At 41.9% G+C, this 19,134-nt stretch overlaps 1 protein-coding gene and 1 long non-coding RNA gene across 6 annotated transcripts in view; one reads left to right on the top strand and one right to left on the bottom strand.

Annotated features, from left to right (window-relative positions):
• NPAS3 (neuronal PAS domain protein 3) overlaps positions 1 to 19,134 on the bottom strand; it is a 799,363-nt gene that overhangs the window by 54,983 nt on the left and 725,246 nt on the right. For all 4 annotated transcript variants that reach the window (XM_032481854.1, XM_032481855.1, XM_032481857.1 and 1 more), the window contains one exon: positions 9,459 to 9,577. In XM_032481854.1, coding sequence (XP_032337745.1) covers positions 9,459 to 9,577 — 119 coding nt within the window. The remainder of the gene's footprint in view (positions 1 to 9,458; positions 9,578 to 19,134) is intronic.
• Positions 1 to 19,134, top strand: part of LOC116664221 — a 228,922-nt gene that overhangs the window by 117,346 nt on the left and 92,442 nt on the right. The window lies entirely within an intron of this gene.

The raw sequence follows: 19,134 nt of genomic DNA, 5'->3' as shown, positions 1-19,134 counted from the left end.
AGCAGGTACGTACAGATTGCTTCTGTAGACCGCTGCCAACAATAAGCTCAAAGTGATGTTTCCAATATGGTGACTTAGAAATACCTACTGCCCACTGATAGTTCAGATTAAAAACACACACACACACACACACACACACACACACACACACACACACACACTCTCTCTCTCTCTCTCTCTCTCTCTCTCTCTCTCTCTCTCAAGGCAGCAGCCCAAAGTCTCTCTTGAATATTACTACAGAGGATAGAGAACTGATTAGAGAGATGATTCTTTTGTTTAAATAAGAGTCTTGCAAAGCACCTTGCAACAAGGCCATTCTTTTAGTCTGATGGTAGAGGGCATTCATGGAGAGATGGGAAAATGAGATCAGTTCCTTGTCCCCTGGGAAGAGACTACACGAGAAGATTTGAAGTCCAGAATCCTGGCATTTTCTCCTCACTTGGAATGAGTCAGCAGCATCTTCTCTGGAACGTTGTAGAGAACCTCTGAGGTAAGGCTGGACTCCGGCCCCGTGGTGGTCTGCCTTCCTCTGAGGGTCTGGTGATGTGTGTATAGGTGCTTTAACCAAACTGCAGCCTTGTGAGCTTAGAGGAGCCTAGAAGCTGCATTTATTCCAGAGCTTAACACCATCAAATTGGCCCTGCCTCTACTTCATTCTTGCATTAAAGGACTATATTAGTCTTGCCATGACGCTAAGTCAATTCTAAAGAAAACCATTTGGTATGTGTTTCTTTTGTTAAGGGGACAGATGATGTATTTCAGTTACATTTTTTTGTATCTCATAATCAAATCAATATTCAGGACACTTAAGCAGGGAGAAATTTCCCAGAAATAAATGCATTTTCTATATTCAAAAGAAATCATTTATTATTCTGGAGCTCACATTACTTCCAGGAGATAATCCGAAGTATTATTGGCAAATTACCACTTTCCATAGTCTTAGGTGCTTATGCAGACGCATAGAAGCTAAGGTTTTTGGACTGTCTAGGTCAGTCTTTTATCAAACTCACAATAGGAATTCCATAAACGTGAAATTTCATGTAAGGACACATCCTGTGTGCTCACTGCAGGCCAGGCATCATGGTGGTTGTGTATTGGCACTGCTTCACTTTTATTTACAAAAGTCTTGTGAAGTACCTGCTGATACTTGGACTTGCCAAGAGAGGGAACAGATGCTTAAAGAAGTTAAGCGGTATACTTAAAGTCAGAGTGAGCTATGGCAGGGCCAAGTCCAAATCCTCAGCTGTTTGACATCACAGCCTGTGTGCTTAGTCACTTGTCTATAGAGTGGTTTTGAGGTAATGAGGGTTAAACAGGGAGGGTTATGGATCAGGAAGCCCCTGAAATCTGTAAAGAGTTAGGTAAGTGCTACTTTGGACCCCTGGATCAAGAGGTTACTTTAGGGAAACAGAAATTATGGACCTGGGCGGCTGTTGTTGGGGCATCTCAGCACATCGAAGAGGGCTGGGCCTAAAAAAGTGTGGGGCTGTGTTTATGTTTACTTTTTAGTTCTGAAATCTGTTTTTTCTTTCTTATAAAAATCGCTTTAATGGGCCAAAGCCTCTCAACAGATGATATTTTAGAATCTATTAGATTGAGAATATATTTACAAAGACATTAATGATTACTTTTGAAGGACACTCAATAGTTAAGTGACCTTATATACAGAAAGGGTTGTTAATTTTTGTATCATTGATGTCATTTTCAAAGTGATCATCGTTTTCATTCTTAGCTAGCAAAGACTCAGAAAACCGACCTGAAAAGATTGAGAATTAGTCAAAGATGGGATGCTCTTGTTTGTCCTACCTGCTTCTCAAATCTGTATAATGGGAAATGAGGTACCTGTAAGTCAGCAACGTACTTGGGCTGCATTTACTGACACACTTAGACTTTACAGACACTTCACGGAGTGGCTAGTGATTATGCCTTGAGTTGGTAAAACAGCTAGCTGATTAGTCCCGGCAGAAATGACATATCCCAAGCCAGAACTCCTGTCATGCCTTGGTAATGGGAAGTAAATTCTTTAAGATCAGAAACAATGTCAGTTATATTTAAAATGACACTGGAAACCACGTCGTAATGGACAATTGTGCAGAGGTGAGCAGGGACTAAAATGAGATAATAGGATTTTAAAAATTTGATTTTATTGGTTCTCTCCTCTATTTGCGTTTTTCATCAGGGTTACCTCTGCCTGTAAGTTTTACCCTGGAAATGTTTTTTTCTCCTTCAATTTATTCTGGGTATCTGGGTTGATTGAAAGGCAATGTATGCGTCATCTTAGAAAGCCTGAATGGGTTGACAGAATTTTTGGTCTCTCTGAAAATTCATCTATTGATTTGACAAGACAGTTACGTGTTGTGAAGCTTGGAATGCCGTAGTCATCATTTCAAACAACATGAAGCTGCAGCAAAGGTTTCAGGAGACGCAGTGATATGCCTGGACACCTGGAGCATTTCTGAGTCTCAGACTGGAAGAGACATCCAGATGGCATCTAGTCTGTCCATGTGTGTCTAGGAGGAGAGACTCCTAACTGATAGTTCAGTGTATGCTCTTAGAAATCTCCAGAGAAGGACCGCCACGCTCTTGTCCCCTACATTAGTGCTGGGCATACCTCCAAATGGAACTTCTCCTGCTACAATAAAAAGTCACTGCATACAGTTACCCTCCTGAGCAAAGAAAGAATTAGCCTTCTTATAACAACACTTGATGTATTTCTAGCATCTTTGACAAGTCATGGAGTTGTGCCAGGAGCCAGGATATTATTGAATATTGTTCTAATTTTCAGGGAGATAGGGCCTCAGAAGGTTAATATCTAGAAAAAAGTTCTTGAAAGATGATTTCATAGAAAGAAAATGGTGATCACCAGATGCTAATTTGAAGTCGTGATGAGTAAGTGACACTAAAAGGACTCTATTTTTTGTTTTCCAAAAGGAATTCTCAACTGATGGCTCAGGGAGTGCCGTAGATGTGGTACATTCTGATTTCCATAAGGTGCTGGTAAAGAGTAACAGTATCCTGGCAGGCAGGATGGCAGAGTGTGAGCCAGGTCATGGTCTGGTCGTTTGGGTGCACAGCTCTTCCAGTGGTCACGTCTAAAAGACACTGATGCCAACTAGCAGGATCTCTAGTGCTATGTTCCAGGGCTGAGTACTGTCAACGTTTGTCACTGCTGTCTTGGAAAAAGAGAGCATGCAGTTCAAGTCAGCTAACATTTCCCAAGTGGCAACTCCATGCAGCATACCGTGCTAGGTGCTGCGGGAAGAAAGGGTAAGAAAGCACCCAGTGTCCAGGGCGGGATACGGGAAAGAAGAAGGCATTTGGAATTGAAGGGTCTGAATACTTCTCTCAGTTTTGCCATTTACCATTTATGTGAGTTGAGACAAGTTAATTCTTATTTCTGTGCCTCAGTTTTACCTATCTGCAAAATTGGGACTAGACATAATTACTGAAAGGAATTCTTGTGAGGGTCATATGGAATTATATGAAAGTGCTTCATAAAACGGAAAGAAGACAGACAGCTGAGCCTGGGTTACTTCATTTGATCTGTATAAAAATTCTTCGAGTTACATATTATGAATAGTTTTGTCTTATAGGTGAGAAAACTGAGGCACAGAGGGCTTGAGTGAAAACAAAAAATGCTATTGCAGCACAGAGGAGAAGGGATAGGTGCACTGGGGGAGACGAAAAAAGAAGTGATGTTTGAGTAGTGCCATATTGGTTGAGCAAGTTTTCCAGGTGGAAGTGTGGCATAAAGGCATTTCAGGGAAAGAAGAAAAAATCATGGCCAAAAGCATAGCAGTGTGAATATGCAAATACACTTCTGAAAAGGTGGTTGGACTGATTTTACTAGAGCATCAGTATGGAGAGTTCCCAGAAAGAATGTGGCAGTGGTGGTAGGTGAGGACCAGATTCTTGAATATGTTGGCACTATGAACCACTGATGTCTTAGGAGCAGAGAGGAAATGACTGCTTAGACTTTGGGAAGATATTCCATGGAGCAGAGTGCAGGATGGAACGGAGAAGTAAAAGTTTCTGGGAGATAATGTGGGAATTTCTCACAACAGATCCAGAAAATGGCTTTAAACTGGAGGAATGGAAATAGAAGCAGGTGGATTTAACCAATTCTGGCAGCACATGAAAGTGACAGGTCATCAAGAGGGAGGGGCCGGTATCTTAGTATTACAGACTTCATGAAAGAATTAAACCAAGAACTAAAATTCCAGATGACTGAAACAGTAATAATTCCCTTCTGGTTTGCTATCATCTTGAGTCTTGTCAATATACACATTCAATCAAAAATATGTTTGCATATGAAAAGCCTTCAACTTTAAAATTTACCTAGCTGTGATTTTGACATTGGAAATCCTCGTGCTGCAACTCTGTCGCACACTTAAGTGAACAGGAAAAGACAGGAGGACCCTGTGCCATGGAAAATAATTTTCAACTACAGATATAATCTTTTAATAGTAGGTATTATTTTTATAACAAATATATTCTGAGAGATACTCTTTCAGAAGATTATCTTTATATGCATGTGCAGATCAAAATGTCAATCTTAGTTTTGTACTTTTGTAATCTAGGAGTTGATGTCTTTTGCCACAGGAGTTCAATATGTATTATTAACACTAAATGGACAAACGGGAGGGAGAAATGAGGAGGAAGGAAAGGGCTACTGTGATAAGTACCAAAGATGTCATCATATTAAATAGGGTTTTGTAACCTGAAATCACTGGAAACACTTCAGGGATCCAAGAACTTCCTGATGCAAAATGCATTTACCTTGAGGGAGAGGCTCTACAGATTTCATCAAGTCCTTAAAGGGATCTATGACACCCAAAATAAAAGAAATCACTGTTAAAATTATGGAATTGCCTTACTCCATGGATAGATACAACCATGAATTTTAAAACATGAACCAGAGAAATTTGTAATATAAAAAAGTCTATGTGCTTAGAGGAGACAAAAGAATTTCCTTTAGCTAATGAGCACCTTCTAATTTTTTGCTTTTGTTACCTCATGCTTAGATATTGATAGAGATTCTTAAAGCTGAATAACACCAGCAGTCCTAAGAAACTAGTGAACCTTCAAAGTGTTTCCTCTATTATTTATACTTGGACTCTTTATTCCATAAGGATAGATTGGTTGGATAGATTTCAGAAATCATTTAGTTCAACACTTAGCTACAGGCAAATCCCTAGCTAAATCATCCCAGATGGGGACTGTTTATTTTTAAGAATCTGAAGTTCTCCCCTCCTCCCTTAGTAATCTGTTTTTATGTGTCATAGCAGGAACTCCCAGAACTTGAGGGTTTTCAAGGAGACGTGCTCAGCACTATATAAAAATAACATAGATTCTCTCTGAGTTTCTCAGTCCAGGATGCTCTACCATGTCATGAGAGGTAAGGACATCATAGTGTGTGTGGGTGAATACTCCAGAAATGACAGTGATGCTGGTGGGCATTTAAGAATAGATTAGAAAACTGACAGCCCTGCCCCAAAGGAAACTATCCTCCAAAGATGGGAGCTAAGGAGGCGACCCTATGAGTCTTAACTTCTCTAATTTCTCTGATTAAAAATCTCCTTTTACCCCTGTGCTGTACCTAGTAAGCTCCCCTAGACACAGACCTAATCAAGAAGGCAGAATATTGATGCAGTGCAGCTGAAAGGAGAGCTGTGCTAGGCTAAGATACGGGCCAACAGTGAGACCTAAACAACAAGGAATCCCCTGAGGCATGAAAAGTGACTGGTCCAGATAACGTGCCACTGTGGAGTTCAAAGCCAGTGGGGACAGACGGAGACAACCAACGCATGTCAGCTCATAGCTGGGAAACTTCATGGGCGAGAGGGCAACTTTCCTGAGGCCTGGGGCATGGAAGCAAGAGCAATTTACATCCCACGCTTTATCTGAATTAGCAGATCCCAACTGGTACTTCTTTGGCTAGAATTCTTGTTCCTGGGTACCTGAGTGAGTATCATATGCCCTGATGAAAAGGCAGGTAAATCTCTGTAAATCTCTGTTAACTAGCATGGCAGGCTGTGCTGAGCTACCAAGGGAAGGTCCTAATCAGGCAAGAGGTTTTCCTTTTTAAAATTTAGATTAATTTTTCACATATTGAGGTCCAGTGTGCACTGAGCCCTTCTTAGTACTTAATCCATTAAGCCACTTGGGACTTAATCCATTAAGCAGTGAGGCAGAGGAGGGAACAGGGCAGGCTCTGGAGCTTAGATGCCTTGTCAATCCTGGCTCCTCAGAAGTGACTTTAGATCTATATGAATGAATATGGACAAAATACTGAACCTATGACAGCCTCAGTTTCACCACCTGCAAAATGGGCACAATAATAGAATGTAACGCTTGAATAATGCCCAGCACAAAGGAAGTTTTTAAATAAAGTTTTGGGGATTTGGTAAAATAAGTATAAAGTGGTACACTGTCTCCTAATGTTCAATAAGTGGTACTTTTGCTACTATGATTACTGTCAGTGACAACAAGGATGACACTCAATAGTGATGGAGAAAGTCAGAATAGTCCATGTGCCAAGGTCACAGAAAAAATGGAGAGAAATGCAGTGACCTGCACTGAGCAAAGCTGAACATCTTGAATCTGTAACTAACGGGAAAGAAAAAAGCAAACAATGGCAATAAATTAGGGAGAATATTGGGAGTATGGAGAAATTATCATCACTGTTTCTTTTTATTTGTGTTTATTGTGTGGTGGTGGGGTGATTACCAGTTTTATTTGAATGTTTTATAAGCTGTTAGATTTATTTACTGAGAATGAACAGATAAATAGGGATGTTACTCAGCTGTGTCATGTCATGGCTTCTCATCAGCTCTTCCACTAACTTCCAGACAAGGTTAATTAACGAGGAAAGTTCACTGCAGAGGGAGGGGGGAGAGCTGAATCTGAAGGATGATTCGTCTTGTTGGGCGAATGGTGGGTGAACCAACTCCGGAGTTTGCCGTTCTAGGGAGGGAGGAAGGCAGTGGCTGGAGACTTTCAGGATATCTTGAGAAAGATGTGCTGTCAGAGGAGTGTGATCACTTTCGTATTATATAATTTGATACAAACTGGAACAGCTTCTCAATCTTTTCTAATCCTGGATGTTCAAGGTTATACTTTTTAATATTTTGTTTCCCTTCTTAGAGCAAGGTATCCTTATCCTAGCCCCGAGGAGCTCCAGAAACACTCTGCTTCCGTATGTTTTCACAGAGGTCCCTTTCCAGTCACACCTCATAGGTGTGACAGGTCACCTCCTCAAGGAGACCTCCTGTGACCCTACCTAAAGTGGTCCCCACCAGCCACTCCCTCACATTACCTTGCTTCACTCTCTCCCTAATAGTGTGGAGGTCAAATCCCAGTTCTGGCCCTTCTGTGTGTGACCTTAGATGTGTGAATTAATCTTTCTAGCCTTTCTTCATCCGTAAAATGGAAACAATGAAAATATTTTCCTCCTGGACAGTTATGAGGACCAACACACACAAGCTATTCCAGGCTCGTAAATGTTACCTACTGTTGTGTGAGCCTTCATCGCTCTCTGAAGTCACCTTCTTTATTTACTTATTATTGTCTGTTTCCCCCATTAGTTAGCAGTTAGCAGGGACTCTTTCTTGTTCAACGCTGGGTTGAGGATCTCGAACAGGCTCCATATTAGGAGCTCAATAAATATTAGTCAAAATAATGAATGTTCTATCAATATTTAAGAAATTAGCTTGTCCAGCGTCAGGTCACGTAGCAAACATGCTTGACTGAGCTGCCCGAATGGCAGAACAAACAGAACCCAAGCCACTTGCTCTCTTACCTAGATGGAAACGCAGAGCATTTCTCCATATTACCTTTGCGCCCACACATCCCACTTTTGGGCAGATCTAAAATTCTGCAGAGCTTTATGATCCCTGTTATATGAAAGTAATGATGCTGTTTTGTTGGTTTCCAAAAAATTAAGTTATCTAATGGTACTGAATTATACTAGATATTGCTTATTCAGTATACCTCACTTCTTCTCCCCCTCTTTCCCGGGGATATGCCTGCTACGAACCAGGAGAAACCAGGAAAGGCGAAGAACAAACAAGGACAGACAGAAATGTTGGAATGCCAAGAATGTGTCTTTTTAGCATTGCAGTGACAATAATCACTACACCTATAGTCTGCTTGTAGAATTCCAAACTTGCTAAGACTACACAGTTAACAACTAGTAAATGTATCCTGTTCAGCGAGGCAGGAACACACAGAGCGGTCCTAAGGAGAGTCTGTTTTTAGTCCTCCGACACATCCCTTTGTAACAGGCCAACCTATCCCTCTGCAGGTAGACCTCCCGCCCACAGAGCTGCCCAGGTGCCCCTCCCTCACTTCGAACCCTGTTAAAGGTTAATGGTGTTTCACAAGTGCCCTTTGGGCTGTAGGACAGCTCAGCTAAAGGTCATTCTTGGAAGGACCTCCTTTCCCATCTCCTTCCTTTTTTACAGAAGAATTCATGTCAAAGAAAATACCTGATTCTGACTTTCCTGCAGCTGCTAGTCTCCTGATGCCTTACGTAAAGTTTTTAAGGCCTGATGAGAATGGCCGTTAGCATCCCTGACAAGGCTCTGGCATTGTCCCGCACGAACCGAGCTCCCAGAAGCTCTAGACTCTCCAATGGGGGAAGGTCATGCTGGCCACAGTGACAGTGCATGTCATTTCTGTTCGTCCTCCCTCAAATAATAAATATTGTTTGAGAGATTGGTTAGTGTGCTGTAAAACTGGTAAGATTCAGGTTGCCAAAGGCATTTCATAAATTTCATAGGTCTTAATTTACGTTGCTATAGTAACTGAAATGTTGGAATTTCCCTAGAAAGCTTTTATATCCCTAACCTTAGAGTGCTAATAGTGTAGATTATGACTCTGCACTTGGTCTTTGCTGTTGTGCAGACTGTGTCTTCTGTATGTGGAGTATTCTGTATGTGCAGACGTATGACTGAATGTTTACTAACTGTAATTTCAAAATTAGCATTTCTGCCGTCCAACCTGATTTTCTTACCTACATCCATGAAACTTGGTGAGCAAGATGTTACTAAAATGGACAGTTCTCTAAAGAGAAAGGGGGCATTGGAAAGGGGAATGGGAAAAAATAGAATTCTTCTAAGTAGTAGTTCTAGAATCTTCAGGACGGATGTGAATTTGGCGCACCTTCTCCATCAAAGTGAATTTCTAGCATGCACTGAAGCACTTGATGCATTATTAACAGGTGCTTTGAGAAAAGACACTATGCTGAGGTATTTAGTGCACCAGCACTGTCTGAAGTGACCATGGGAGGTGTGATAAATCCCCTGCCTTGAGACAGGAAGATACCTAAGAACCCCGCGGGCTGCTTGGGATCACATGTATTAATTATATGGACCCAAAGCAGCTGGGAAACTCACTGCAAATGACCTAGGATGGACCTGAGACACAAGTCTCTCCCCTGCTGGAGTCCAGCTTACCTTATATCCTGATGATTTGATGTGCACGCCGCGTTTGGTCAGAGTAGATTTCATTCGGATGAAAAAGGAGCGCTCAAGGGTGTTGTCAGTGGTTAGCAGACTGGGGCTGGTGGATTCCACTGAAGAATACAAAAATACATACACACATGATTTAGATCTCTACACAGCCCCTCACAGCTACTCCTCAGGTGCAACCCTTGAGATCACTAAAAATAAATGACTGATGGGTGCTAAGAGTGTAGTAATCAATTTACCTCGTTTAGAAAATGTTTACTTTGCAGAAAAGAAAAAAGCAAAATTAATGTCTCTGAAGAGACGCCATTCCAGTTTCTAGCAAGAGCTTTTCGGGCCTTTTAACGTCCAGCAGCTCCCTAAGTGGGGTCTGAGAGTAAGTAAGTTATTGTAGCACTTCCTGAGGCTTGGCCGGTGCACATGGAGAGAACTGTCACAAAAGGAAGGGCCCCAGAGATTTAGGGGGTCAGCCAAGACTGAGGCAGAGAGGCTTCTGATGAGAGTAAGGATGACTGGCTCTTTATTCTCCCCCAAATCCCTTCATTGGAACATTTGCCTACTGGGGAGTTCTGAGAACCTGGAAACCATCAAGGTTGGGTAGACATTGGCGAGTGTCCTTACCCTCCTGAGCTGGTTTCCTTCATTGTGGGGACTAAGAGGCATGAAGTCTTTCCAACTGACTTGAGATAGAAGGCTGGGGATGGGATATACAGACAGAAACAAAAACTCCTCTCACCATCAACCTTCCTGTCCTGTCACAGGTGGCTGCTTCTCCCCCGCCCTCATCAGAACAGAAAACACTGTGTGTTTACTGCTTTGCTTCTGATGGGGGAAACTCATAGTTTCTTCTCTCAAGCAAGATAGTTAATCTTTCTCTTTAAATGGATTTAGACTGAACAGAATATGTTTTTACTTCTGAAACTTAAAATGGTAGCCTGCAGTCGTGCTGACCTAAAAACACCTTGATGCGACAGGCCAGGAGGCAACGTCAGCCTATTTTCTCTAAAAATAATATTCTAACGTGTTTTATAAATATAAGTCTTTTCCCGAAAAGAAATTAATTTGGGGGTTTTAAAGCCTAATGATACTCTAATTTTATTCTTCTGAAGCGGTACTTTTAAGTTAGTCTTATTCTACAGTAAAAAAATACATATATGTCAAACCACAAAATAGAATTTCTTTTGAGCAGCCCTGTGTGAACACTAATTTTCTCCAGGGTGAAGGTAAAAAAAAAAATGTGTAATAAAGAGATTTAAGAATTAAGTATGTGCAAAAATAGCTATTAAAATACAAAGAAAAATAGGCTTTTAAATTTTAAATTATGAAACATAGTCCATATATTTCTAAGGGAAAGAAACATCTATTTTTGATATTAAATTTGATGCTCAGTTAAAAGAAGAGTGAGCACTACTATAACAACAGAAACCTTGCTATTTGTAGTCTAGGGCATCTTGTATCATTCTTGTCTTACTATGACTGTATTTTCCTATATTTATGGCGTTTCTGTTCTGGGGTGATGGAAGCCCTGACAAGTGTCCCTTTCTTATGTCTCTCTCTTAAGATTTTCTTTTTTTTTTTTTTTTTTTTTTGTTTTAGAGAGCACGGATCTGATGTCATTTTAAATGTACAGCTTTTTATCACTCGAGGGAAAAGCAGAGCCATGTTATATTTAGTACTTTCATTTCTTCTGATTAAATATGAATTACTATGAAATTTTTCTCATCATCTAACACGCCATAATACGCCAACAGCTTTTTAATACACTATATAAGCACAAACTTCTGCTCTAAGAGTTTAATTTGCCCCTCTAATCCAATCACATCAACCTTATTTCTCTTATCAGAGATTCCCATTTTGAATTAAATGAGCTCATTAGTTTTAATCAAAAGCAGAGAGATCAAAACTTAAACGTAAATGCTTTAGATCAGAACTGTCAGTCAGCCGTGCAGTTCTATTTTACTAAAACACAAGATCAGAGACCCTTAGAACCAATTTTTTCTCGTAAGGGATGCCGAGAGCTTGAAGATGCTATATCCCTTTTTTTTTTTTTTCCTTCCTCCCAAGGACAGATTATACATTTAAGGTTAGACTTAATTTATAGCAGTTTTTCATCCTGGTGGAAATGGAAAAGTACGCCAATCTGCTAGTGTCCCTTTCACATTTATGGGCACTGGTCCTCAGAGACTTGAACTAACGGGAAGCCATCAGAATCCACGCCACAAACTCAGTCTTAAAAATTCAGCTCTGCTCAGCAAGATTGTGTTTGCAACAGCTGAGGAAAAATGAAACTTCCCAGAAAAGGGAACTATGTTTTAGGGCTGGGGTCCAGGATGTCCTGAACCCAGTAAGGAAGGAACCACGTAACCGCAGAAAGGTAATTCAGGCATCATTAGAAATTATTACTGTTTTCAGCACGGGGAGCTGCACACATAATTAGTGTGCACTTTAGAGACCCCAGCATGGGTGCTTCCTGCTGGGTGACAGAAAGGGAGACATGAGCTTTACATGAGCGGTGGAGCCCGAGCACTGTGTCCTGCTCTGTCTGGGCAGTGAATACAACACACACCCCCGAGCCATTGTGTTAAATTTCCAGCATGTATGGAGGCAGCGTTAATTAAACCCAGGACAACTGTTGTGAGAGGAATGCTGAAGTCAGATTTTGCCCCACTAAAGCTGAGGTTTAAAATCTAAACTGTCAGAAACACACACACAGACAGAGAAAACAAACTTATGGTTACCAGGGGGAAAGGGGGGAGGTGGAGGGATAAATTGGGAGTTCGAGATCTGTGGATACTAACTGCTATATATAAAATAGATGACAAGTTTATCCTGTGGGGCACAGGGAACTATATTCAGTATCTTGTAGTAACCTACCGTGAAAAAGAATCTGAGAAGGAATATATGTATGTGTATGCATGACTGAAACATGCTGTACACCAGCACTGGCACAAACTGTAAACTGACTATACTTCCATAAAAAAGAAAAACAATGAAACCTAAACTAGTCCTCAAACTTTATTTCAGGAGTGTGGGGGTATGGGGCGGGGACTCAGGGAGAAGAAGAGAAGGCAACTTAGAAAAGAGTTTGATTTCTGGTGATGATTTCTGCTTTCACTCCACATGGCTTTCTAGCTCTGAGGAGAAGGGCAGAAGTAACCTGCCAGGCTGGCCTTTTCAAAGGGACACGTAACAAATTCATGGCACATGCATACTTGGCCGTGCTTCCTCAAGGGCTAGTAGATTTGCTCTGGTTATCCCAGCTCTGACAATGGTGTTGCTCATGTAAAGAGATCTACTATCTGCATGTGACAGACAAGAGCAGCAGCCTTAGAACCTTTCTGAGTGCCCCAGGTGAGAAGCATGGATGGTGATGAAGGTCCTATTGGGAGAGAGCCAGGGGAACATGTCCTTTGTGACGTGCGATATGACGGTAGCACTGACAGAGAACGAGTGTGTGTGTGCTGGGCAGATGTGAAGAAAGGACAAAGTAGTTAGAAAAGTATCCTTAGGATTGGTGCTCTGTAAAGACCAATCCATGTCGAAGAAGCATTTTTAGAGTGCTTTCTAGATGTCAGATGCTCTTCTGTCAACTTTTTGAGGCAGGCCAGGCTTGCTGCATGATCTGATAGGAAATTTGGGATTCAGAGAACTTACATCTGCTGTCTGAGATGCAGGAGAAATTGATGGGTAAAACTGGATTAAGCGGTCAAAGCCCAGATAGGGCCAGTTCTGACCTATGAATTACAAACAAGGAACTGAAAAACAAAACAAAAACAAGACCCACATGACTGAAAGCTAGATAAAGAAATATACCCTCTTTTGCTGAATCTCAAGGGCCTCAACTTTTTCTAAATCTAAGTGATCTCAGCTCTTGAAATGTCAGTTTTTGCATATTTTGTGAAATTTACAGAACAATTTATAGCAAAAGTTGTAATAATTTTTATGTTAGCAAATGCCACCATAGTGTGAAGTCATCTGTGTTATTCCACATCTGTTTATGATGTCCCAACTGGTACTGGGGTTGCTGCTTCCTTATTATTATGAAGCGGCAGGAGGCGGTGGGGAGGGTCGGGAAGGACGAGGTGGCAGCGAACCGTCTAGTTCTCTCTGGCCGATCCGAGGGCCAGGTGCACTCTGAGCACTTGGGTGCCCTCTCCAGGGTCCCTGAGAGTGGATGAGACCAAAGCATAAAGAGGGCCTTTCTTTTTAGTACACTCCAAATGTCTGCAATTCAGTCCTAATGTCAGAACCCTACAACTGCCATCAAATCCTGGTGGGAGTGGGAGAGAAAAGAGACATTAAGTTTTGAGAAAACACTGTTGCTCCTCAAGTGTGAATGAAGTGTTTTTCCTTTTTGAGGGGATGTGGAGTGAGCTAAGTTGTTAAGATATGGAGTTAAAAATACTCTTTTCTCATTTCATTGTCTACATGAATCTTTCCTTTTTCACAAGTTCTGTGCAAAATGCTAATAACTAAAATGACCCTCACAAGACAAGGGAAGAGAGGCTGGTTCCTTTTGCAGTTATCTTGACAAAGCCAAACTGTTTCATTGGCATATGCTGTTAGCTCTGTTAGATACTGATGTATTTTAGGACTTTGGAATGAGTATGTGTCAAGTATTGGACAAGTTATTTCTTTAACCCAGGACCTCGTGCATCCTAAGCACACACTCTACTACTGAGCTATACTATACCCTCCCCCTACTTTTCTTAAAAAACTTTCCTGCCACTTGGAAGTTAGGTTTGATTATGTGGCTTCCTGTAGCCAGTGGACTGTGAACAAAAGTCACGTGTCACCTCCATGTGGCATTTTTGAGAAGAGCTGGTCATACGGCGCTACTTCCTCTTTCTCTCTGCTGTGGTGATTGTCAGCATTTCAGCTGGTGGCTGCTCCATCAGCCTTGGTCTTGCAATGAGGACAGCGTGGGGCAGAACCCTTAACCCACCCTTACAGAAACAAATCTTTGTTGCAATTTGGGGATTGTGTTTTCCTGTAGCATAACTTAGCCCATACTGACTGATGAAAATAACAAATCTTTATTATTATCTCAAAATGTATGTTGTCCATGTCTCCCAGATAGTCAGTGGCAGAGCACACAGATGTGACCTGTTTGTCCGACTCCAAAGTTCCTGATGTTTCCAATATACTGATCTTACATTTATTTATATCCTTATTTTGTCTCCTATGCTAGGGCAGCAGGGTGGAGACAAGTCTAACTTTAATCCCCTATAGCACACAGCATGGTTCCTTGCACCCACAGCAAAGATTTATATATAATATATATAAAGTATATATATACACACACATACATACATATATTTAATATAGTCAATAAGTAATATTCATTAAACATTGACTTTAATGTAATAAGATATTTCCGACTCAATTTCCCAGTAGTCGGTCAATGGTAAAAATGAATCTCTTCTCACAGATATTGTCCCAGCAGATTTTATGTTTATCTGGGATGACAACTATGGTGATTTTAAAATGCCACAAATTCATCAATACTCTTCCTTCCAAAAGGTGGAGCCCACTTCCTCTCCCCTCGAGCGTGGGCTGCGTTTGGTCACTTACTTCTACTAAGTAGCACGTGGTAGAGCTGCTGGTGTGTGACGTGGTCATAACAGGTAGCCTGGTTTCCTTGTTGCTCCCTTTGGGCCTTCACTCTGATGGAAGCCAGCTGCTGTGTTGTGAGGACACCTGGGCAGCCCTATGGGGAGGCCAGTGCAGTGAGGAACTGAGGCTTCCTACTCACAGTCACATGAGTGAGCTTGGATGTCGACCCTCTGGCCCCAGGCGAGCCTTTGGATGGAGATGCTCTGACTGATATCTCCATGGCAGCCTCCTGGGCTAGAACTACTCAGATAAGCTGCTACTGGATGCCTGCCCTGTAGAAACTATGTGAGATACCTTTGCTTTTCTAAATCTGTCAATATAAGGGGTAATCTGCTATACAAAGAGAACTATTATAACACTCATGTGGGACCTCTTTTTGGAGAAATCATAGCCTTGTTTTGATATATGACAACTACGTATGTGGGTAAAACTCATGTGATTTTGAGAAGGAATGCATTGCCCAGTGTCAATATATGGTGGATTCACATGTGTAAGGAAAACTACCTGCAGTGCTGATTTCTATAAGGGGCGGGGGTCTGTGCTTTCAAAGGTAAATGCTCAACTGATTTTTTTTAAAGTGCAATTTGCAAAAAAAGGTGCTATCAACAGTCATCTGTGAGACCTTGGTATCTCGAAAGGCAGCCTTACCATCTTGTTTCTCTTTTGTTGTAACTATTCCCTGCTCTTCTCCCACACCCCATGCCCCCAAGCACCTAGGATCATGTTTTACACAAGTGGGCACTCAGTTTGTACGTTGAATAAAGTCATATTCTGATGCTTTCTTGTAAGAATTATTCTCTTTACTCCTGCCCATTCATTCTCTTACACCAAACATCTTGTTCCAAGAAGTCTTTTTTTTTTTTTTTTTTTTTGAGGAGAGGGAATCATGACGTCCTCCTCTTGTCTTCATCTCTAAGGAAGCATTTTCTGTTAAGTGTTATTTTGAGGGTCATGGACCAGTGGATTTGGTAGTTAAAAGAGGATTGGCCTGGTTTTGCCCAGGATTAAAGAATACTTCGTTCTCTGTCTTTTGAGAGTTCATTTTCATCCCACTGGCCTGGCCAGTACCCTGTGCCAGGGCAACTTTGAGGGGGTGATGGCCCTCAGGAGACTAGACTGAGACCCTTGGCCACCGGTGGGGAGGCAGTGCCCACCACTTTCTGTGAACCTGAGTTGTGCCTCCGTTGGGATGTCAGGCAAGCGCAGTTCGAGCCTCTACGCTCGGGCTTAGCAGTCTGCCTCTGTCAGCTTCAGTGCTCGCTCGGGAGAATGATGAGAGAGGCACATTTATTTAAGTCTCATTAGGGCCAATTCCTGCTCCCACTCAGTTGTGAGTCTTCAGCTTTGTTTAGAAACTTGTGAATCATTAACTGAAACTCTAGAGCATAGCTGTGAAAATAATTGTGGTTCAATCATGATGTAATAAACTTTCAAAGTAACATTAAAAATAATCTGCCCCCAAAAAGGGAAAAAATAATAATCTGCCAACCCATGCCACCTGTCAGCACAAAGTCCCCAGCAATGTCTGTCTGGCTCGGAGGAGAATCGTAACACATAAGGTTGCCGTGCAGGTTTCCTGCGCTTGGCAGGGGCTGCTACTCAGTGAGGCTGTCCCCTGAGGGAGAGGAGAGTGTTCAGCTGCCGCCTGCTGCTCCACAGTTGGTGTTTGGATGATACCACTCTGGGGAAATACACACAGTGTCAGAGTCAAGCTGCTACCAGTGGGTGTTTCTATACACAGCCACTAAGCAACAGGAAAGTTCAAGGGGAAAAATTGGGTATTGTAAAGATAGCCTTGGAGAGTCCATGACATCCAGTGTGACCCATTCTGCAGCAGGCTGTGCTGTGCGCTCCAAAGAACATGCTGTCTGAATACTGCGAGTGAGTGTTTTAAATCTTATTGGAGACTCCCTATAAATGTTGCCACTTGAGGGATCTATTCGGAGAGAAAAATACAGCGTGCCCTCCGGGATGCCGCTTGGATTCCATTACCCATATTGCGTATGGGATCGAGTGTGGCAATGCTTTTATCACGACTATAAAGTGCTTACGAGCCAATTCCTCATATAAAACATACTCCATAACGTTGAGGCTTTTTTTTTTTCCTTTTCTGTTTCCTCCTTTTATTTCCTCCCTCTCTTTCTTTCCTTTTCTTTCTTTTAAACGACAAACATGGTGTCAGACAAAGGGCCTCGGGACTTACTCTCTGTAGCACAAAACAAAACAACAACACATAAACACCTTTGTGAAGGCAGCTCGAAACCCCATGTTTTCTATTAAAAAGTCATGTTCAATCTTCACTGTTGATAGAACTGAATCGCTAACACAGAGAACACTGTATATCAGAAAGGTCAATAGTTATTATGAGCTACAAATATATTTTTTTCCATCCTTCAGGCTGTTTAGCGTGTATCACAGCATGAGCAGCTGTCTTCTTTAATGCTTTTAAAATTAGAATCCCAAAGAGGAAGGCAAAATTATGGTTGCAGTGATTGCTCTTTGCTTTTGTAAGTTTACTTTAATATACTATTTTATATACACGACTCTTCCGTGCAGCCTGTCCATGGGGCAGTAACTGGTTGCTGGTATTGAGCTGAACCGCCACGTCTGTTTTCTCAGCATCCTGGCCAGATCTCCATCTCAGGCACAGATGCTGTCAATATACCATATTTTCCAAAGGAGTTACAGAGAGGTGTCTGGTTCCAGAGGCACACTTGCAAGCACACATACGCATTCTGCCTTTTCATTGCTTTCAAGCTCTGGGACTAACCACAACAATGCCATGTGATGAGAAACAGTGGTGCAGAGCTGGGTGAAGAATCAGGCAGTGATTCAAACCATTGCTACACAAAGTATCTGGACGGCGGGTGCACCTCTTAGGTGGTTACAGGTTGAGCTTCTGCCTGTGCCTCGAACTCCTTGTCCTTACTCAGCACGCAGCCCTAAAAGATGAGGACTATTTTAAATAGCACGTGTAAACCCAGATCGGATGCTTCATTATAGCTTGCTTAGTCTTTGTTCAGGTTATTTACATTAAATATACATATTGAGTATCTATAATAAGTGGAGACTGTTTATAACAATGCTTATATTTGGGAGGAGGGGAAAATATAGAACAGTGTGATGAATGCTACAAAGAAGAGCTGTGTAGGGTGAGGGGCTAGAGAGGGATGAGAGCCACGTTTTGGTCATGTGGACGTGTGGGTGCAGATGCCACACCTCTGTGCTCATGATTTGCCCTGTGACTTCGTGACTCCACACCAGTAAAAAGCTTTACATAAAACTGTTACTTGGGTAGACATGCACTTGTGACAAAGAAATTTTAGAAATGGTACCCTTTGAACTTTGGGCCCTAATTAAAATAAGTGATATACTAAAGACGAATAATTTCCCATGTAGGAAACTCAGGGATTAGTTACTGAGAATTGTCCAGAGCGTCTCGTGTCTCCCAGGTGTACCCGCTGGCCTTGTCAACTTTGGGGGGTCTCCAGAGAGAGCATCTTCAGTAGAAAAGTAGGATAAAGGCTGAGTAAATAAGTGATATACTTCTCTTTGGTGAAGTTTGGTGATGAAAATAAACAGAGCTGAGCATGTTTATTAAGAGGACTGAGTTTCAAGTTGTCTAGATTAGAAATGTTAATTGAAGAATTTAAATCCTAAGGGGTATCTCATCAGTAACAGAGAAAGAGAGGTGAGCTTCTGAAATAGGGGCAGGGGGGAGAAAATAAAGGAGGATGTGAGAGAAAAAATGGGAGAGGGGCGGGGCAGAGAGGGGAGTGAGCTGGGACTGGTGTTGAGCAACTTAATCTCAATAAAGGTCAGGCTGAGTTAATGGAAGTGGGAGAAGGAGAGGATTCTGAGAGTGGAAAAAGCTCTGGAGCAGCCCATGTGGGCAAAGCAAGTAGGATCAATGGGAATTCAGTAATAAGATTACACACTGGTTACAAGTTGTGTGGCTTAAATTTAAGAGCACTGGTTTTCTAGGATACCCTGTAATGGCTTTGTGGGTTTTCCAGGCAATGCTCAGCTTTCCCCAGGGACGGGAGCT

This window comes from Camelus ferus, chromosome 6 (assembly GCF_009834535.1).
Source record: "Camelus ferus isolate YT-003-E chromosome 6, BCGSAC_Cfer_1.0, whole genome shotgun sequence".
NCBI classification, from domain to species: domain Eukaryota; kingdom Metazoa; phylum Chordata; class Mammalia; order Artiodactyla; family Camelidae; genus Camelus; species Camelus ferus.
Note: the sequence above shows the minus strand (reverse complement) of the source record. Positions and strands in the feature narration are given on the sequence as shown.